Source organism: Prinia subflava, chromosome 14 (genome assembly GCF_021018805.1).
Source record: "Prinia subflava isolate CZ2003 ecotype Zambia chromosome 14, Cam_Psub_1.2, whole genome shotgun sequence".
Lineage (NCBI taxonomy): Eukaryota > Metazoa > Chordata > Aves > Passeriformes > Cisticolidae > Prinia > Prinia subflava.
The window spans coordinates 15,682,300-15,695,846 of record NC_086260.1 but is presented as its reverse complement, the minus strand read 5'-3'; the positions used below and the strand labels follow the sequence as shown (position 1 = coordinate 15,695,846).

Below are 13,547 nucleotides of genomic sequence, written 5' to 3'. Positions count from 1 at the left end.
CAAGTGCATGGAGTGAAACTGCTGCTGGGAGTGGGATGGAGGTGGTGCCCAGCATTACTTAGCACTTGAAAAAGTGCAGGGAGCTCACGCTCAGGCTGGGGAAGCATCTCTAGAGCAGCACTGACCTGCCAGACAGTGAGCATCCAGCCACCTTCCTCTGTCTTACATGCCAGCAGTGAGGCTCAGGGTAAAATAACAGCACCTGGTGTATTGTTCCTCATGGGCTCTTGCACTTCCAAGAGAGACACCCTGTTGTGGGTAGGAAATGTGAACTTGTCTGTGTCTTATCTGACAGCTCCTTGATGGAGTCCGAATTCCTACTTGATGGCAAATATTTTTTCGTATCAAATGGAGAAAAAAACCCTGAATTTTGAAATTTGTAGTGGAATAGAATCACAGAATGGTTTGGGATGGGAGGGAGCTTACAGACAATCTCATTCCATCCCCTGCCATGGGCAGGGACACCTTCCACTAGAGCAGGTTGCTCCAAGACTCATCCAGCCTTGCCTTGAATACTTCGAGGGATGGGGCAGCCACAGCTTCTCTGGGCAGAATAACCATTCTGCTGTTCCAAACAACAATTAGTTATTGGCCATATAATGTTACTGGGGAGTTGTTTAATACATCATTAGGATAGCATGTGTCTAATGCATAAATGCAGGGTGTTTTATAGAAATACTAAATTTAAGGTGAGCAGATGCATTTTGCTTTCTGGCAGTACTTCCTTCTGGTGTCTGGGGCTGAGCTCTCCAATCTCCACCAGCTGCAGATGGTTTTATGTGTTTTATGGGGCAGTAGCTCTGCAGCCCTCAACATCAGAAGGCAAACCCCAAATCTGAACTGAAGGGTGTCAGAACTAACAAGGGAGGAGCAGCACATGCCAACAACATTCATGGCAGGTGCCTACTGCAGGGCCAGCAGCAGTTTTCAGTCTAGAGCAGATCATTCCCTCCCTTAGTGCTTTGCTTTATTATTATTGTGATTCTTCCTTCAGAGAAGTGGGTTTCAACCTGCAGCCAGAAAGTATTCCCAAAGTGCTATTTTACTATTTATTTTCATCCGACTTCCTATTGCTGTGGCAACATGCACTTTGAATTTCATTAGTTTTATGCATTTAAGTTCCCTTTTTAAACCTTTATAAGGTCAGACCCTGCCTGGGTAAATCAACAATGTATTAAATTTGAAGTCCTGAGTAATACTTTTCCTTAAACGGCTGTAGATCACAGGTAGTGAGGGCATTAGGGCTTCTGCTTTTTCGAGAAATATTTGTGGGCATTACTGATAAGCACATGGACCAAATTATTCAGTAATTAGATAAGTATCTTCCATCACAGATTCATTCTTGTGCACTTATGATCTGTCAGCAGCACGTTACAGGGTGCCTGCCCTGAAACCACATGGGAGGAGAGTGGTGTGCAGGCTGTCCTGGTGTGCTCTGCACCACAACAGCTCAAAGCTCTTGCAGCTGGAGCTGCTCCAGAGCTCCTTGGGATGGCCAGGAGCATCCCTCAGCACTGTAGGGTGCTGAGCATCCTACACAGGCTGTGGGACTGCTGCCAAACCAGCAGTGGGTGCAATGCTGTCCTCAGGGTTCCTCCTTGTAAGCAGCTCTGGTTTCACAGGAAGGTTTCATCACCCTGTCCTGGTGACCAGTCATCCCAGCTGGGTTTTTTTTTGCCCAGCCAAGACTCACATCATCCAGAAGAGAGTTCAGCTGGGGGCAGCCAGCCCACAAAGTCCCTATTGTCTGTATTTGTCACTTCAGTACTGATTACTAAATCAGAGCCAATGTGCTCTCTCTTGATTTCCCACTGCTGAGAAACCAGCCCTTAGCTGCTTTCACCTGTAACTTGCATGGTTTTGCCTGACAGCTGAGGAAGTACAAATAGTTCTCCTGCCTCAGTTACACTTCTGGAGGGGTCTTCCTTTAATAAATAGGCTCTTCTGGTTTCACAGCCAGCCGTGAAAGTAGGCTGTGAGAAGCTGGTTTAGCGCGCGTTGGCCGCGTCCCTGCAGAAAGGGCCCTGCAGGCTGCAAAGCAGAGTCACGGCTGCCTCTTCCAGTGAGTTGGTGCTGAAGTTTGTGCTGGAGAAGTGCTGGGAGCCCTGGCTGGCAGGAGGCTGAGCTTCCCAAACTGCTCACGCACATTTTTATGTGCAACTTTCTGACTAAAGTTCAACTCAGAATACACCGAATAATTCAATTACATCTCTGCCGCTGGGTTATGTAAGAGAAAGCTGAAATCGCGCCTTGTTTCGTAAGGTAAAGTGTTTCCTTCTGCTGATCTGAGCAATTTCCCTGGTTTGCAGTGGGGTTTTGTTATGCCTCCTTGGCTGAGCTGGGATTTTGAGGGGGAGAGGGTGCTGTGGCAGTTGTCTACATTGACTGACATTTAAATGTTTGAAACCCAGACTTATGATGTGTGTTTTGATGGTGTTTCAGCACACTGAGGAGACCAGAGCAGCTGGACCAGCGGTCAGCATCGCCCTCCCTCGCACAGACTGCCCCCAGCTCCCAGAGCCCCCGGGAGATGAGGGGCCGGGGCCAGCCCGCAGCAGCGGCGGAGGGGCCGCGGAGGACGCTGCAGGTGGACGGCAGGAGCCAGGGCTCGGGGAGGTCTCCCTCAGTGTCACCGGACCGGGGCAGCACTCCTACCTCTCCCTACTCCGTCCCGCAGATTGCCCCCCTGCCCAGCAGCACCCTGTGTCCCATCTGCAAGACGACAGAGCTCACCTCCTCCCCCGGCCAGCCGAACTTCAATGCCTGTACTCAGTGTCACAGCAAGGTCTGCAACCAGTGTGGCTTCAACCCCAACCCACACCTCACCCAGGTAAGGCCTTCTCTTCCTCACCAGCCCTCCTGGCTGCTTCGGGTGGGTTCTCGCTTTCTCCAAACACAGAAGTTGCACCTCTGCTTCTGGCAGCTGCAAAGCATTGAGCAGGAGCAAGGGTTCTGCTGGTAACAAGGGAATAATTGTGATAATGTGAGCTTTGATGAGATGGGGGACATAAATTAGTTGAATGTAGGAGCTTCTTGGTGACTGCAGAGTCAGCAACAAAGTATCTCTGTAAGCCAAGCAGTTGTGGTAGCGCGTGGTTTATTGTGAGGGCCTTGCTTGTAGCTGCTAGGCACAGCTAAAGCAGGCCAGGAGAGCCGGGAAAGAGAGGGAAAAGAGAGGAGGGCAAAAGAGGAGGAGGTTCTGAATACCCTACAATAAATGTCTTTCCAAGTTGAATAGTCTGTGTTGGACCAACCAATCTAATACAAGATACCAATCTCACAACATTTACATACAGCCAATAGAACTATCCCTTTACCTTTGGCAAGCAGGAGGGTATTGTTTAATCAAGGTAGACTGCCCTCAGCTAGGCACACTATTGTTCACTAGCTGATGGCTTGGTACCCCACACCCTAAAGCCTGCCCTCATTTCCATCTCTCTTGTTGGTCTCATACTCCCAGAATCTAAACCATCATATTTACAGGGCCTTTCTACTTCATCCTTTCCAACAGTTGAAGGGGATTGGTAGATTACCAGGGCTCAGTGTCTGTTGTTGAGACGCCAGAACATTTAGCTGAAGTCTCCATCCTCAAAATTGTCCCAGAGTCAAAGGACTTGGCAGCAAGGAGGGGAGCAGAGGGGCTGCAGGGCCACAGAGGTGTCGAGTGTGTCATGGCAGGTTCTGGTGGGTTCCGGGCAGCGGGAGGGGAGTGCCCAGAGTCACAGCACGCGGCAGGGCCGGGGATGAGCGTGAGCATCCCAGGGGATGTGTGAAATGGAGGCTCAGGTTCTGGGGGAGGATCCGGCAGCGGTGCACAGGTGGGCGCTGGGGCTGGCTGAGGTGAGGAGCTCCCTGTGCCAATCCCTCAGGTGACAGATCTCCAAACAGGGTGGGAAGTGATTGCATGGTTTTTGCAGCTGGTAAGAGACAAACCCACAGGGGTTTCTTATCTTAAGCTTGAAACAGAAATTTAAAGCCACACTTTGGAAAGCAACTGTGCCACTTCAGTGCTTGATAAGACAGGATTTAGGCACTGAAGCCCCCTGGATAGCCAGGATGTACTTCCATTAGCCATTTTGTGGTAAGCATTCAATGCTTGCTCCTGACACAGACACAGTGGTGTCTGAACATCATTGTTTGAGGAACTCCTGCCTTCCAGTCCATTATCCTGATGGAAAGAATCATAGAATCACAGAATGGTTTGGGTTGGAAGGGGCCTTGAAGATCACCTAGTTCCAACCTCCTGCCATGGGTAAGGACACCTTCCCTTAGACCAGGTTGCTCCAACCTCCATCCAGCCTGGTATTGAACAGTTCCAAGGATGTGACATTCACAACTTTTTGCCAAACATTAATTTGGTCTCCAAGCATTGCCTTGAAAGTTGTCCAATTATTCTGAATAGTATCAGTTAACAAGGAAATAACAAAATAAAAAACGCAATGATTTCGGTTTCTGGTCTTGTCTCTTCTGCTTTGCTCCAAGAGCTTACCCACAGTGGGCTCTCTCTGAGTCTCTCTCACAGATACCAATGTTAAAATATGTGTGTGCACAGAGACTTTGCTTAGCAGCTCTAGGCCATTTTGCTCTTGGCATCTCTAGGTCTCTGTGCCCTCAGAAATGTGTTTGACTGCGGAGCATTTTAAAACATCAAATCAAAGAAAATTGGACCTGAAATGGAAAAAGATGTTTGTTTTTTTGTCTGTCCTGAGTTTAATATGCATTTCAGCAGCAACCAACCTTATGACTTGTAAGTAGGTCGTTGTGGGAGCTGGGGGATGAAAACAGTTGTCCAAGAGAAGTGTTTGCAGCTCATGTTGGCAGCCTGTGTGATGGGCTGGCTGGGGGAGCAGCAGTGGTTGCTGCCTTGTTGGGAGTGTGACTCATTTTCCTCAACATCATTCCTTGTGCTGCTATTCCAGAGTCACACAGCGAGGTGCCTGAAGCATCCTGGTGTGTTGGAGGGGGGAATGGAGGCAGCTGGGAGGGTGCTCTCTAGGTTGGTGGTGGGAGCTGGGTTGGGAAGGATCTCTGGAGGTTACCTGTTCCAACCTCTGCTCAAAGCAGCAAGCAGGGAAGGGATCTCCAGGCTGTACCTCCTCAGGTTCTGGAACCTTCTAAGGGTGGACATGCTGGGCCCAGCTGCTCCAGTGCCTCCCCTCACGGGGAAAACTTCTGCCCAGTCTGGTCCCTTGAACGCTGCAGGTGCTGCAGGGTGGCTGCAGCAGTGCTTGTGAGGTGTTGCATTTTCTATTTGCATTTCCTTATGAATATACTTTCATGTGTGTAGTTGATACTGCCACTTTGTGCTGCAGTAGATATGAATTTGTGACTTCTTTCTGCATTCAAGGCTCTCTTGCAGGATTAAATCATCAAAAATACCACATTTTCTAAGCAAATCAAACTCACGAAAACCAAAGTTGTATTTTTCTTGGGATATCCTCTCCTGTGCAATCTGTGGAACTGCCAGAAACCACTGGCATGGTGAGGTGGGAGCTGCAGGCCTGGTTTTGTATAACGATCTCTCAAATTTTTTTGAGAGCCGGGGTATAAATCTTATATAAACACTTTGTTTTCCTTAGACTTTTACATATATATATCTCCATAGTATAAATTTTTTTTTGTAATATATCTTTAAAGAAAATAATAGACTTAGTGTGTGAATTGTAGTCCATCAAGCCCTATCTTGCCACGTAAGACTTCAAGAGCAGATTTTTCAGAGGAGGGTTAACTGCACTGCCTAATGAAACCCCTTCACTTTGTACTTTGGTGGTACCTTCTGCTCAGAAGCACGTAATTCCCTTTGAAATACTATTTTTCTTTGGCTGTTATTTTGTTCCTTTTTGTGTGGCTTGATGGCCATTTTATCTGAACAGCAAGTCATGAATTTCTGTGCTGACAAAGCAATCAGCCTCTGTGGCATCTTGAGTTGATCGCTTGCTGAGAAATACAAAATCTCTTTTTTTGTTTTTATTTCACTGTCTGTTTATTCCTTTGAGCAGCAGCTCATTCTTGTTTCACAAGACTGGGCAAACAGAAGTTCCTGTCTGCTGCTGGTGTCACTCATATTTTACATGTAGATAATTATATTGTTCCCTCTGTTCATCTCTGTGCCCCAGAATAGCTGCTGTCATAGTTTTCAATTTGGTGGTGTGCTGGTGGGCTGCTTTCCTTGTTCATTCACTTATTCCTGAAGGTCAGTGCTCTTGCCATTGACAGTTATTTTAAGCAAAGAAGGGGGATTATCAAGCAGAGAGCAATGGTGGGACCATTAAAGAGAACAAGTTTTGAAGTAACGTGCTAAAATCTAGCAGCTTGTTTACAGTCCTGTGCCCGAAGTAAGTTTTTGAATGAAGATGTGTTGTTCTGAGTGCAACAGTGCAGCTTTCACATTCTAGTATGATTTTTAATTTCTCATTAAAACTTTTTTTCTACTTTTCCTCTGTGTTGTTTCTGAGGGCTTTTTTGGACAGCTTTTTCTGCAGGACCATACCAGTGATGCTGTCATCTCCTCCGGGGGGAATAGCTCAGTTTCAAACCAGTACAATAGGTTTAGAAAATCCTCTTTTTATACATCTTTCACTTTGTTCTGCTGCTCCTGTGGCTTTTGCCTGACTGATCCAGCAGCATGTTCATCTGATTGGATTTGCTCTGTTTGGTATCATAAGGAGTAACCTGCAGGCATCCTTTCTGCTTCTCTGGGGTTTTGAAGTGCCGCTGCACATTGCTAATTTGATACATTATTTTCTTCTCCAGTCTTCTCTTAAAATTTGTTGGGTTTCTTTTAATTTGTTTTCTCACCATCCTAAGTGCTAAACCAAAAACATGAGGAACTTGAGTTTGATTTTAATCAAGAGCAGCAGCACAGCATTAAAATGTGTGCTTTAGTTAGAGCTGAAATGAAACTCAAAATGCCTGGCTGCCTAATAGGTCTGCTTGGAACCACTTGGGATTGTAGGAAACCTTTCTTGTCTGCCTTACATTTATTTCTGTTGTGCTTTTTTCAATTTGAAGTAGTGTTTATTAGAGGCAGTTTCCTAAGTATTCAGATGCACCACCCTGAATAAAAGGAACATGTTTATACATGTGTGTTCTTTACCAAATTACTTTCTTGTTGAAGGCCCTGCTTTTGTCCCCAAGCCATTTTGATTTTATTTGCTGTATGTGGCTGTGTTTATGACTTATAGGTGTTTAACTTCACTTCTGCCCCACATTTTTAGCTTCACTTAGAGAGATTGAAGAGGTTCTTCGTACTTTTTATGCTATGAATATAATGAATTATGAAATACTGAAAATATTTGAGAGCAAATCTGTTCCCTACATGCTCTGTGCCATGTAAGCTCATCATAAACCTTTGATCACGGACCTTCAGCAAGTGAAACATAGAAAGTCTCAAGGAGGATTAAAAACTTGCTGGTTGGTTTCCCAACCATGGTCAGGGTTGCTTAACAGGAGAAGAAAATTCTCAGTGGCTCTTGAGTTATCTGTAGCAAGAGGAGGTAGCCACAAAAATAATTTAGAGTTTTTAGGTAAATGTTTAAATTGTATTAATAAAAAATAGACCATCAGCTGAGGAGATGAATCTGAAATAATGTGAGCATTGTGTAGGGCTGTGTTTATCCTGTCATAACCTCACAGCAGATGGTTTTCTGATCAGTAGTATAAGAAAATTTGGGTAAAGTGGAAAAAAGAAGTTCAGGGAAGCTGAGGGTGACACAATGCAGAGCATCTCTGGTGGCAGGAGTGGGGCTCATTGGCACTGGAGGAATGTCTGTGGTCAAAAGCCTTTTCCAACCTGACTGTACTGTCAAGCGTGGTGCCTGCCCACTGCATCACCTCAGTCATTTAGCAAATGACTGAAAAAAACTCAAATATTGAAACTGTGAAGCTGTTCATAGACTGCTTTCAAAGGACCCCATTTCTCATTTGGTTCATTGTCCCAATTTTACACATTGTTGTTGTCTGATTTTCAGTAAAACCCAGCATATTTGTGAGTTAGGGGCCCAATCTAACTTATTTACTCCGTGGGAGGCTTTGGCTTGACTAATGACCACTGGTTCAGAAACCCTGCAAGCCAAGGGCTGTGCTTAGCATGCCAGGGGAGTTATTAGTCCTGCATGAAACCAGTGGCTGTTACTAATGGCAGTGAATCCCATCTCTTGGTCTCATCCATCTCCTCTCCTGCCTGTCATTCATTCAACATCCAAACATTTACAAGTGTGGGTAGAATCCCTGTTTGCAGGGAAAAGCATCAGTGCTTTTACCCAGGGCTGAGCACTGAAGAACTGGATGAAAACAGGGATCTACTTGCTGAGAGATAATTAAACATGACTTTTGTGAGAAATTTGATCTCCCTTGTTTCTCCCTGCCTTTTCAAGCAACCAAAGTGTTCTTCACTTCTTCTTCACAGAAGCCATGGGGCCATGCTGGCATGACACGTCTTAAATTTGTAATTTTCCTCTGGGTGCGTCAGCTCCATGTTTGTAGCTCTTTACAGTGGAAGGGATAAAGCTGTGACAGTGATATTACCTTGACACAGTCTGTTCTCTTGCTGAATGAGGAAAAGTCAACAACGTTTTCTCCTGCCCTTGGGACCTCAACAAGTGTTTGTTTTCTTGGCCATGAAGCCCCTTCAGCCCCAGCCATTGCATGTGTGTGGTTCTGCATCTCCTGCATGTCCTGTGTCTGTATTATTGTGCTCATGGATAAACACAAGGCTCTGTTTAGAGCTTATAGTTCCCTCACATTTTAAAGAATGGATGTTGGGTCTGAAAAATAAGTGTTTCTGTGGTCTGGCATCCCATGGGGCATTTCACACTGGTGTCATGCTTGTGGTGTCTGTGGGTAGCTGGGGAAATGGGGCTGGCTCTGTCAGTTCTCCTTCCTTGTGTGCACCTTTCAGCAAGTTCACAGGTGTGTTTTTTTCCTGCTGTGATCAGATCAAACCCCTGGACACCCTTAGGCAAGCAGTGTTTTTGTTCTGCTGTGGTGTTAGACAGCTTTTTGTGTGTGTACATGGTAGGATGTACCCTATATTCAGCCAGACCCCTGTGTTGCTGAGTCAGGTTGCCCATTTTAGAATGATTTGTCTTTTGAGATCATCCCCCTTCACCATATAGCCGTAAAAATAAATCTGCCGTTAGCATTACGTTGCAGATTTGGGAGAAATTTTCCATTGGATCACGCTGTGCAATAGGGGTGAGATGCATGCTTTATTCCAGCTTTTTCTTTGTTTTTAGTAGAGCTTCAGCCAGCAGTGAGCCGCATGTGCAGCGGGTGATGCTGTTTGCAGGAGCTGGGGCTTGGCATGCCTGCTGCCTTCTCCTAAGGATGCAGCAATTTGGGCTGCAGTTGCCTGGGCAGGGATGCTTGGCCTCATCTGCTGCCACAGGGCTGCTCCATCCCAGTGTCTGAGGTCAGCACTGCCCCATGGGCAGGTGGGATCAGTCCTTTCTGCCCTACACCTCTCCTCAAGAGAGCCCTGTAAGCTGGGCACTAAAAATCTGCTCTTTGTGGCTGCAGTGAATATTCTGTGGATTTTTTTATGGTGAGAAAATACTGATAGGAACATGGGATTCACCATCTTGAACCAACAGGTTGTACGTGTATGTATATTTGCCACGTTTGAAGCCTTCCTCACTGTTGCCCTTCACCTCTTAATCTCCTTATCCCTACACCAGGTGTTTGTTCCATCCTGTATCTGCAGCGTTGCAGTGAAGGATGTGTCTGTTATCCCTTGGTGGACTTGAATTTTTTAATGGGGTGATTAACACTGAATGAAACAGCTCTTATGAAGCTGAAGAATAGCACACTTGCTCTTGCTGAGCTTTTCTACTTAGAAATGGCTTATTTGCCTTTTTAGCCCGTGCTGCAGCCTGAGCAGGAGCTTCTCCCAGCCATCCACAGTGACATGCGGCTCATCTGTTTGACAGATCACAATTTCACTTAGAGCCCATGAAAAGAAAAAGCTCATGAGTAATTCTGGCTGTTTCTCCCAAAGTGCCGCCTATTGCTGCACTCCGCGTGGATGATTCAAATAATGCAAAATTCGCTGGCAGAAAATGTCAAAAAAGATCTCGGCTGAGCGGTAGCTGGTGGCTGAGGGGGCCGGTGCTGCTCAGGGTGGGTCCTCTCCGCTGACAGCGGGTTCGGCTGAGCCGCGGCTGCGGGGACACGGGAGGGGCTGCGGTGACATCTGAAATTGTTGGGAAGGCACGGGAGAGCGGGGCTCCCCGCAGGCTGGAGCGATGCTGCGGTGCAGAGGGGTAATTAAAACAAGTGCAAGTGAAGAGGAGCCCTCCCGAGGGATGGGAAGTGGCCTCCTTTCTGCTTGGCGCCTTGTGCCGCTCGCTGAACGCCGAGCCCGGCAGCCGCACGGGCTGAGCCGCCGCCACCCCGCGCCGTCCTTGCCTCGGCACATTAACTTATAACAAGCTGTTTGCTTGCATGAGACAAGGCTTTCCTCTGGCTTTCAGCTCCCAGATCACTTTATCATTAAAAAGAAAAGCCAGCTGAGGATGGGAAGCGGCTGTCAATCTTTCCATAGTGGAGCAGGGTACCGAGTCAGAGGCTCCCTGTGTTCTTGAGAGTTTTGCTGTGGCGGCTGCTTGCCTTCCTTCCCTCCCCCTGAACAGAAGGCAGAAGGATAGGATCCCTTACAGCCCGTGATGTGGATGGGGATATTTTGCTCACACAGATGCTGCTCCAGGTTTTCCTACCGGTGGAGTGTGTGAAATCGCTCGGTGTTTGAGCGTCCCTCCTGAGCAGAGGAGCTGCGCAGGGCTGTACAGCCCTGCCTGTGCGCTCTGCTTTGCGCTGTGTGTTTGCTGCCGGAACGCTGCGCTGCCTCGGGGAGCGCTTAGGAGGAAACTTCAAGAGCTTTCAGTGCTTTGATGGGGATTGAGTTAATCCCAGCTGAATTCATTCCTATTTACAGTCTTTCTACAAGCTGCAGAGAGCAGGGTGGCTGTAATGGAGGGTGTCAGGCACTCCAGCATACACTCTGCACCCACCCCTACGGGACTGTCCCAGGGGCTGCATCTCTGGTGCAGCAAGGGGTGCCCAGTAGGAGAACCCCAGCAAAGGAGATGTTGTGGCATGGCTCTTCCCATCTTGAATGGTTGTGACATGCAAGGTCTGTCTGGTCCTTAAAGACAGAGGTGGTGGCATCTTGCCAGTGTCTCTTGTAACCTGAATTTAGCTGATCACCAGTGCTATTTGAAGAGCTGTGTGGGCTCCCACCACAATAAACCAACTTACTTATTACTCACCCTGTCTCTTGTCTGTCTCTTGGCCATGGTCACGTCTCGATGCTAAAAAGGGATTTACGTAGTGTGGTGGACTGAAAAGCCTCAGAGATTTCTGAAAGCAGCCCTGTGAATGCAGTGAGGTGTTAGTGGAACAGCAGAGGTGTTTCTCACTGTCTTAATTCAAGCCTTGCTCCCAGACCTCACCTTCCTGCCATACCCAGCTCACATGATATGCAGCTGTGCTCTTGGACAGCCCAGATCTGAGGGATATGGTGCTGATGGACTATGAAAACTGATTATTTTAACTCTGATTGAAATGGTGTTTTATTTTAGCTGCAAACGCTTTGATCAAGGACAGCCAAAGGGGGGATGTTTCCATTCTGGAGTCAGTTTATGTTGTAAATAGGCTGTGCCGATGGCATGGCTTGCTGCTCTGAGTAAATCAAAGCCAAATTGTTGGAATGGCCCTGGAAATCCAGAGAGCAAGGTGTGATCTTAATGGAATGGGAGCAGACTATGTAGCAGCCCGGTGAGATTAAAGGTTTGTCAGGAGGAGTTAAGGCGTGTATGTGGTAACATGGCACTGCACCAGCTAGAAGTTGTTTTTGAAGACTGAACAACAAGTGTGTTCCTCCCCTTCCTCTCTTGGTCCCTGCCCTGCCCACTTTGATGCCTATCTCCTGTATCTTAGTCAAGCCCAGCTGCTTGTGCAGCAGCCTTGCAAAGATCCTTCAGGATGAGAAGTTTTAACATTGACTTTCTGTTCCCTCCCCAGCTCCTCTGCCACCCCCTTACTGTGTCCAAGCTGAGGGAGCAGACTGGCCAGACCCTCAAGCTGGAGACCTCTGTGGAAGGAAGAGGTGGCAGGCAGGAGAGATGTGCCCATCAGTCTCGTGGAGAGGAAGTTCTGGTGCCCTCCCACCTCCAGCCGTCCTCTCCCCTTTCCGATGAGCACAGCACAGTATTCCCATTAGACGGAAACAGAAGCACAAACTCTGGGGCTCATCTGTTCAGCAAAGCCTAGATTATTCTGAATCATCCAACATCCTTATCAGAGCGCTGCAGCCGGCGCTTGCATCAGTCACAGCGCAGGCTGGCAGAGTCGGTGGCAGTGCTCTGCCCGTTTTAATTGCCACGAGCCAGCAGCTATTTGAAGCCCTGTCCCCAAAGAGCAAATGAGCTTGTCACTGCTTGTAGCTCAGCTTTGCAGGAATCGCAGGATCAGCAAGTGTTCCCCGTTAAAAACCTGCTAAGGACACAAACACGTAGGGCTGCACGTGTAGTGCAGCAGCCAGCTGGGTGTGATGGAGGGGGGCACTGCTGGGCTTAGACCTAGGAGTGGGAGCTCCCCTTGGGGTTTTAGTTTTGGGGTCTTTCCCCTCTAATTGCAGAATACCCTAGAAGCTGTAAAGGCCATGTCTCTGTGAGTCCTTGAGGATGAGGTTTGTCCAAAAACAGCTTTGTCATGGCTCTGAGCTGCTCACTGGTTCTGTTCACCCCCTCCTGTTCTCTCAGGCATACCATGTTGCCCTTACTCCCCACAAGACATCCCATGTCTGTCCTGATCTCTGGGAAAGCACTGCTTGCTGCCCTTTCCCCCTGAGAACCTCTGTTTTCAGTATGACCCCCACTAGATAAAATACTAGGTCTAGTGGAGAGGTCTAAAAACTAGTGATCTGTGTAGAAATTACTCTGGGGACCTGAGAAGGGGTTGAATTACCTGTATTTCTGGATTCCTCTGAAATAAGGAGCATACTTATTACAGGAGAGACCCGTCCTTGGGCTCTCCTACCTCTGTTTTGCCCACATACTCTATGTATTGCAAAACTTTCTCAAGCTCTGAGAAAAGCAAATACCCTCAATGTTTGATGAAGCACAGTATGTTAATGCAAGACCAGCAGTGCTGGGATCCATCCCACAAGGTGAAGCACAGTTAAAGTGAGTCCCTGAACCCATGCATGGTGCCATCATCTAGTCCTCAGCAACCTGCTCAAGGGACCTTTGGCAGATTGGGACATAAATCCTGCTTTTTCTTGGAGTACCAAGTCAGTACGGAGATGCTGGGCCAGGCCAGCTAATGCCCTGAAATTTATTACTACACACTCTTCCTTATGTTGTGACCTGCCATATTAATTTTCCAGCTGATATGATTGTGGCTTTCAAATTGGAGAGTGCTTTGAGAAGTATCCCCAAACAGGCATGCTGCTGCTGCCATCTGTCTTTGAGCTGCTTCTGGGATCCCACTACTTGCTCTCAGCAGACAATTGTTATTGCTTTATTGAATTAGGAAGAAAAGAATAC

General features: G+C 47.5%; 1 protein-coding gene across 2 annotated transcripts in view; it reads left to right on the top strand.

The window, feature by feature from the left end:
• The window catches only part of BSN (bassoon presynaptic cytomatrix protein), an 87,192-nt gene that overhangs the window by 19,175 nt on the left and 54,470 nt on the right, over nucleotides 1–13,547 (top strand). For both annotated transcript variants that reach the window (XM_063411325.1, XM_063411324.1), the window contains exon 2: nucleotides 2,443–2,830. In XM_063411325.1, coding sequence (XP_063267395.1) covers nucleotides 2,443–2,830 — 388 coding nt within the window. The remainder of the gene's footprint in view (nucleotides 1–2,442; nucleotides 2,831–13,547) is intronic.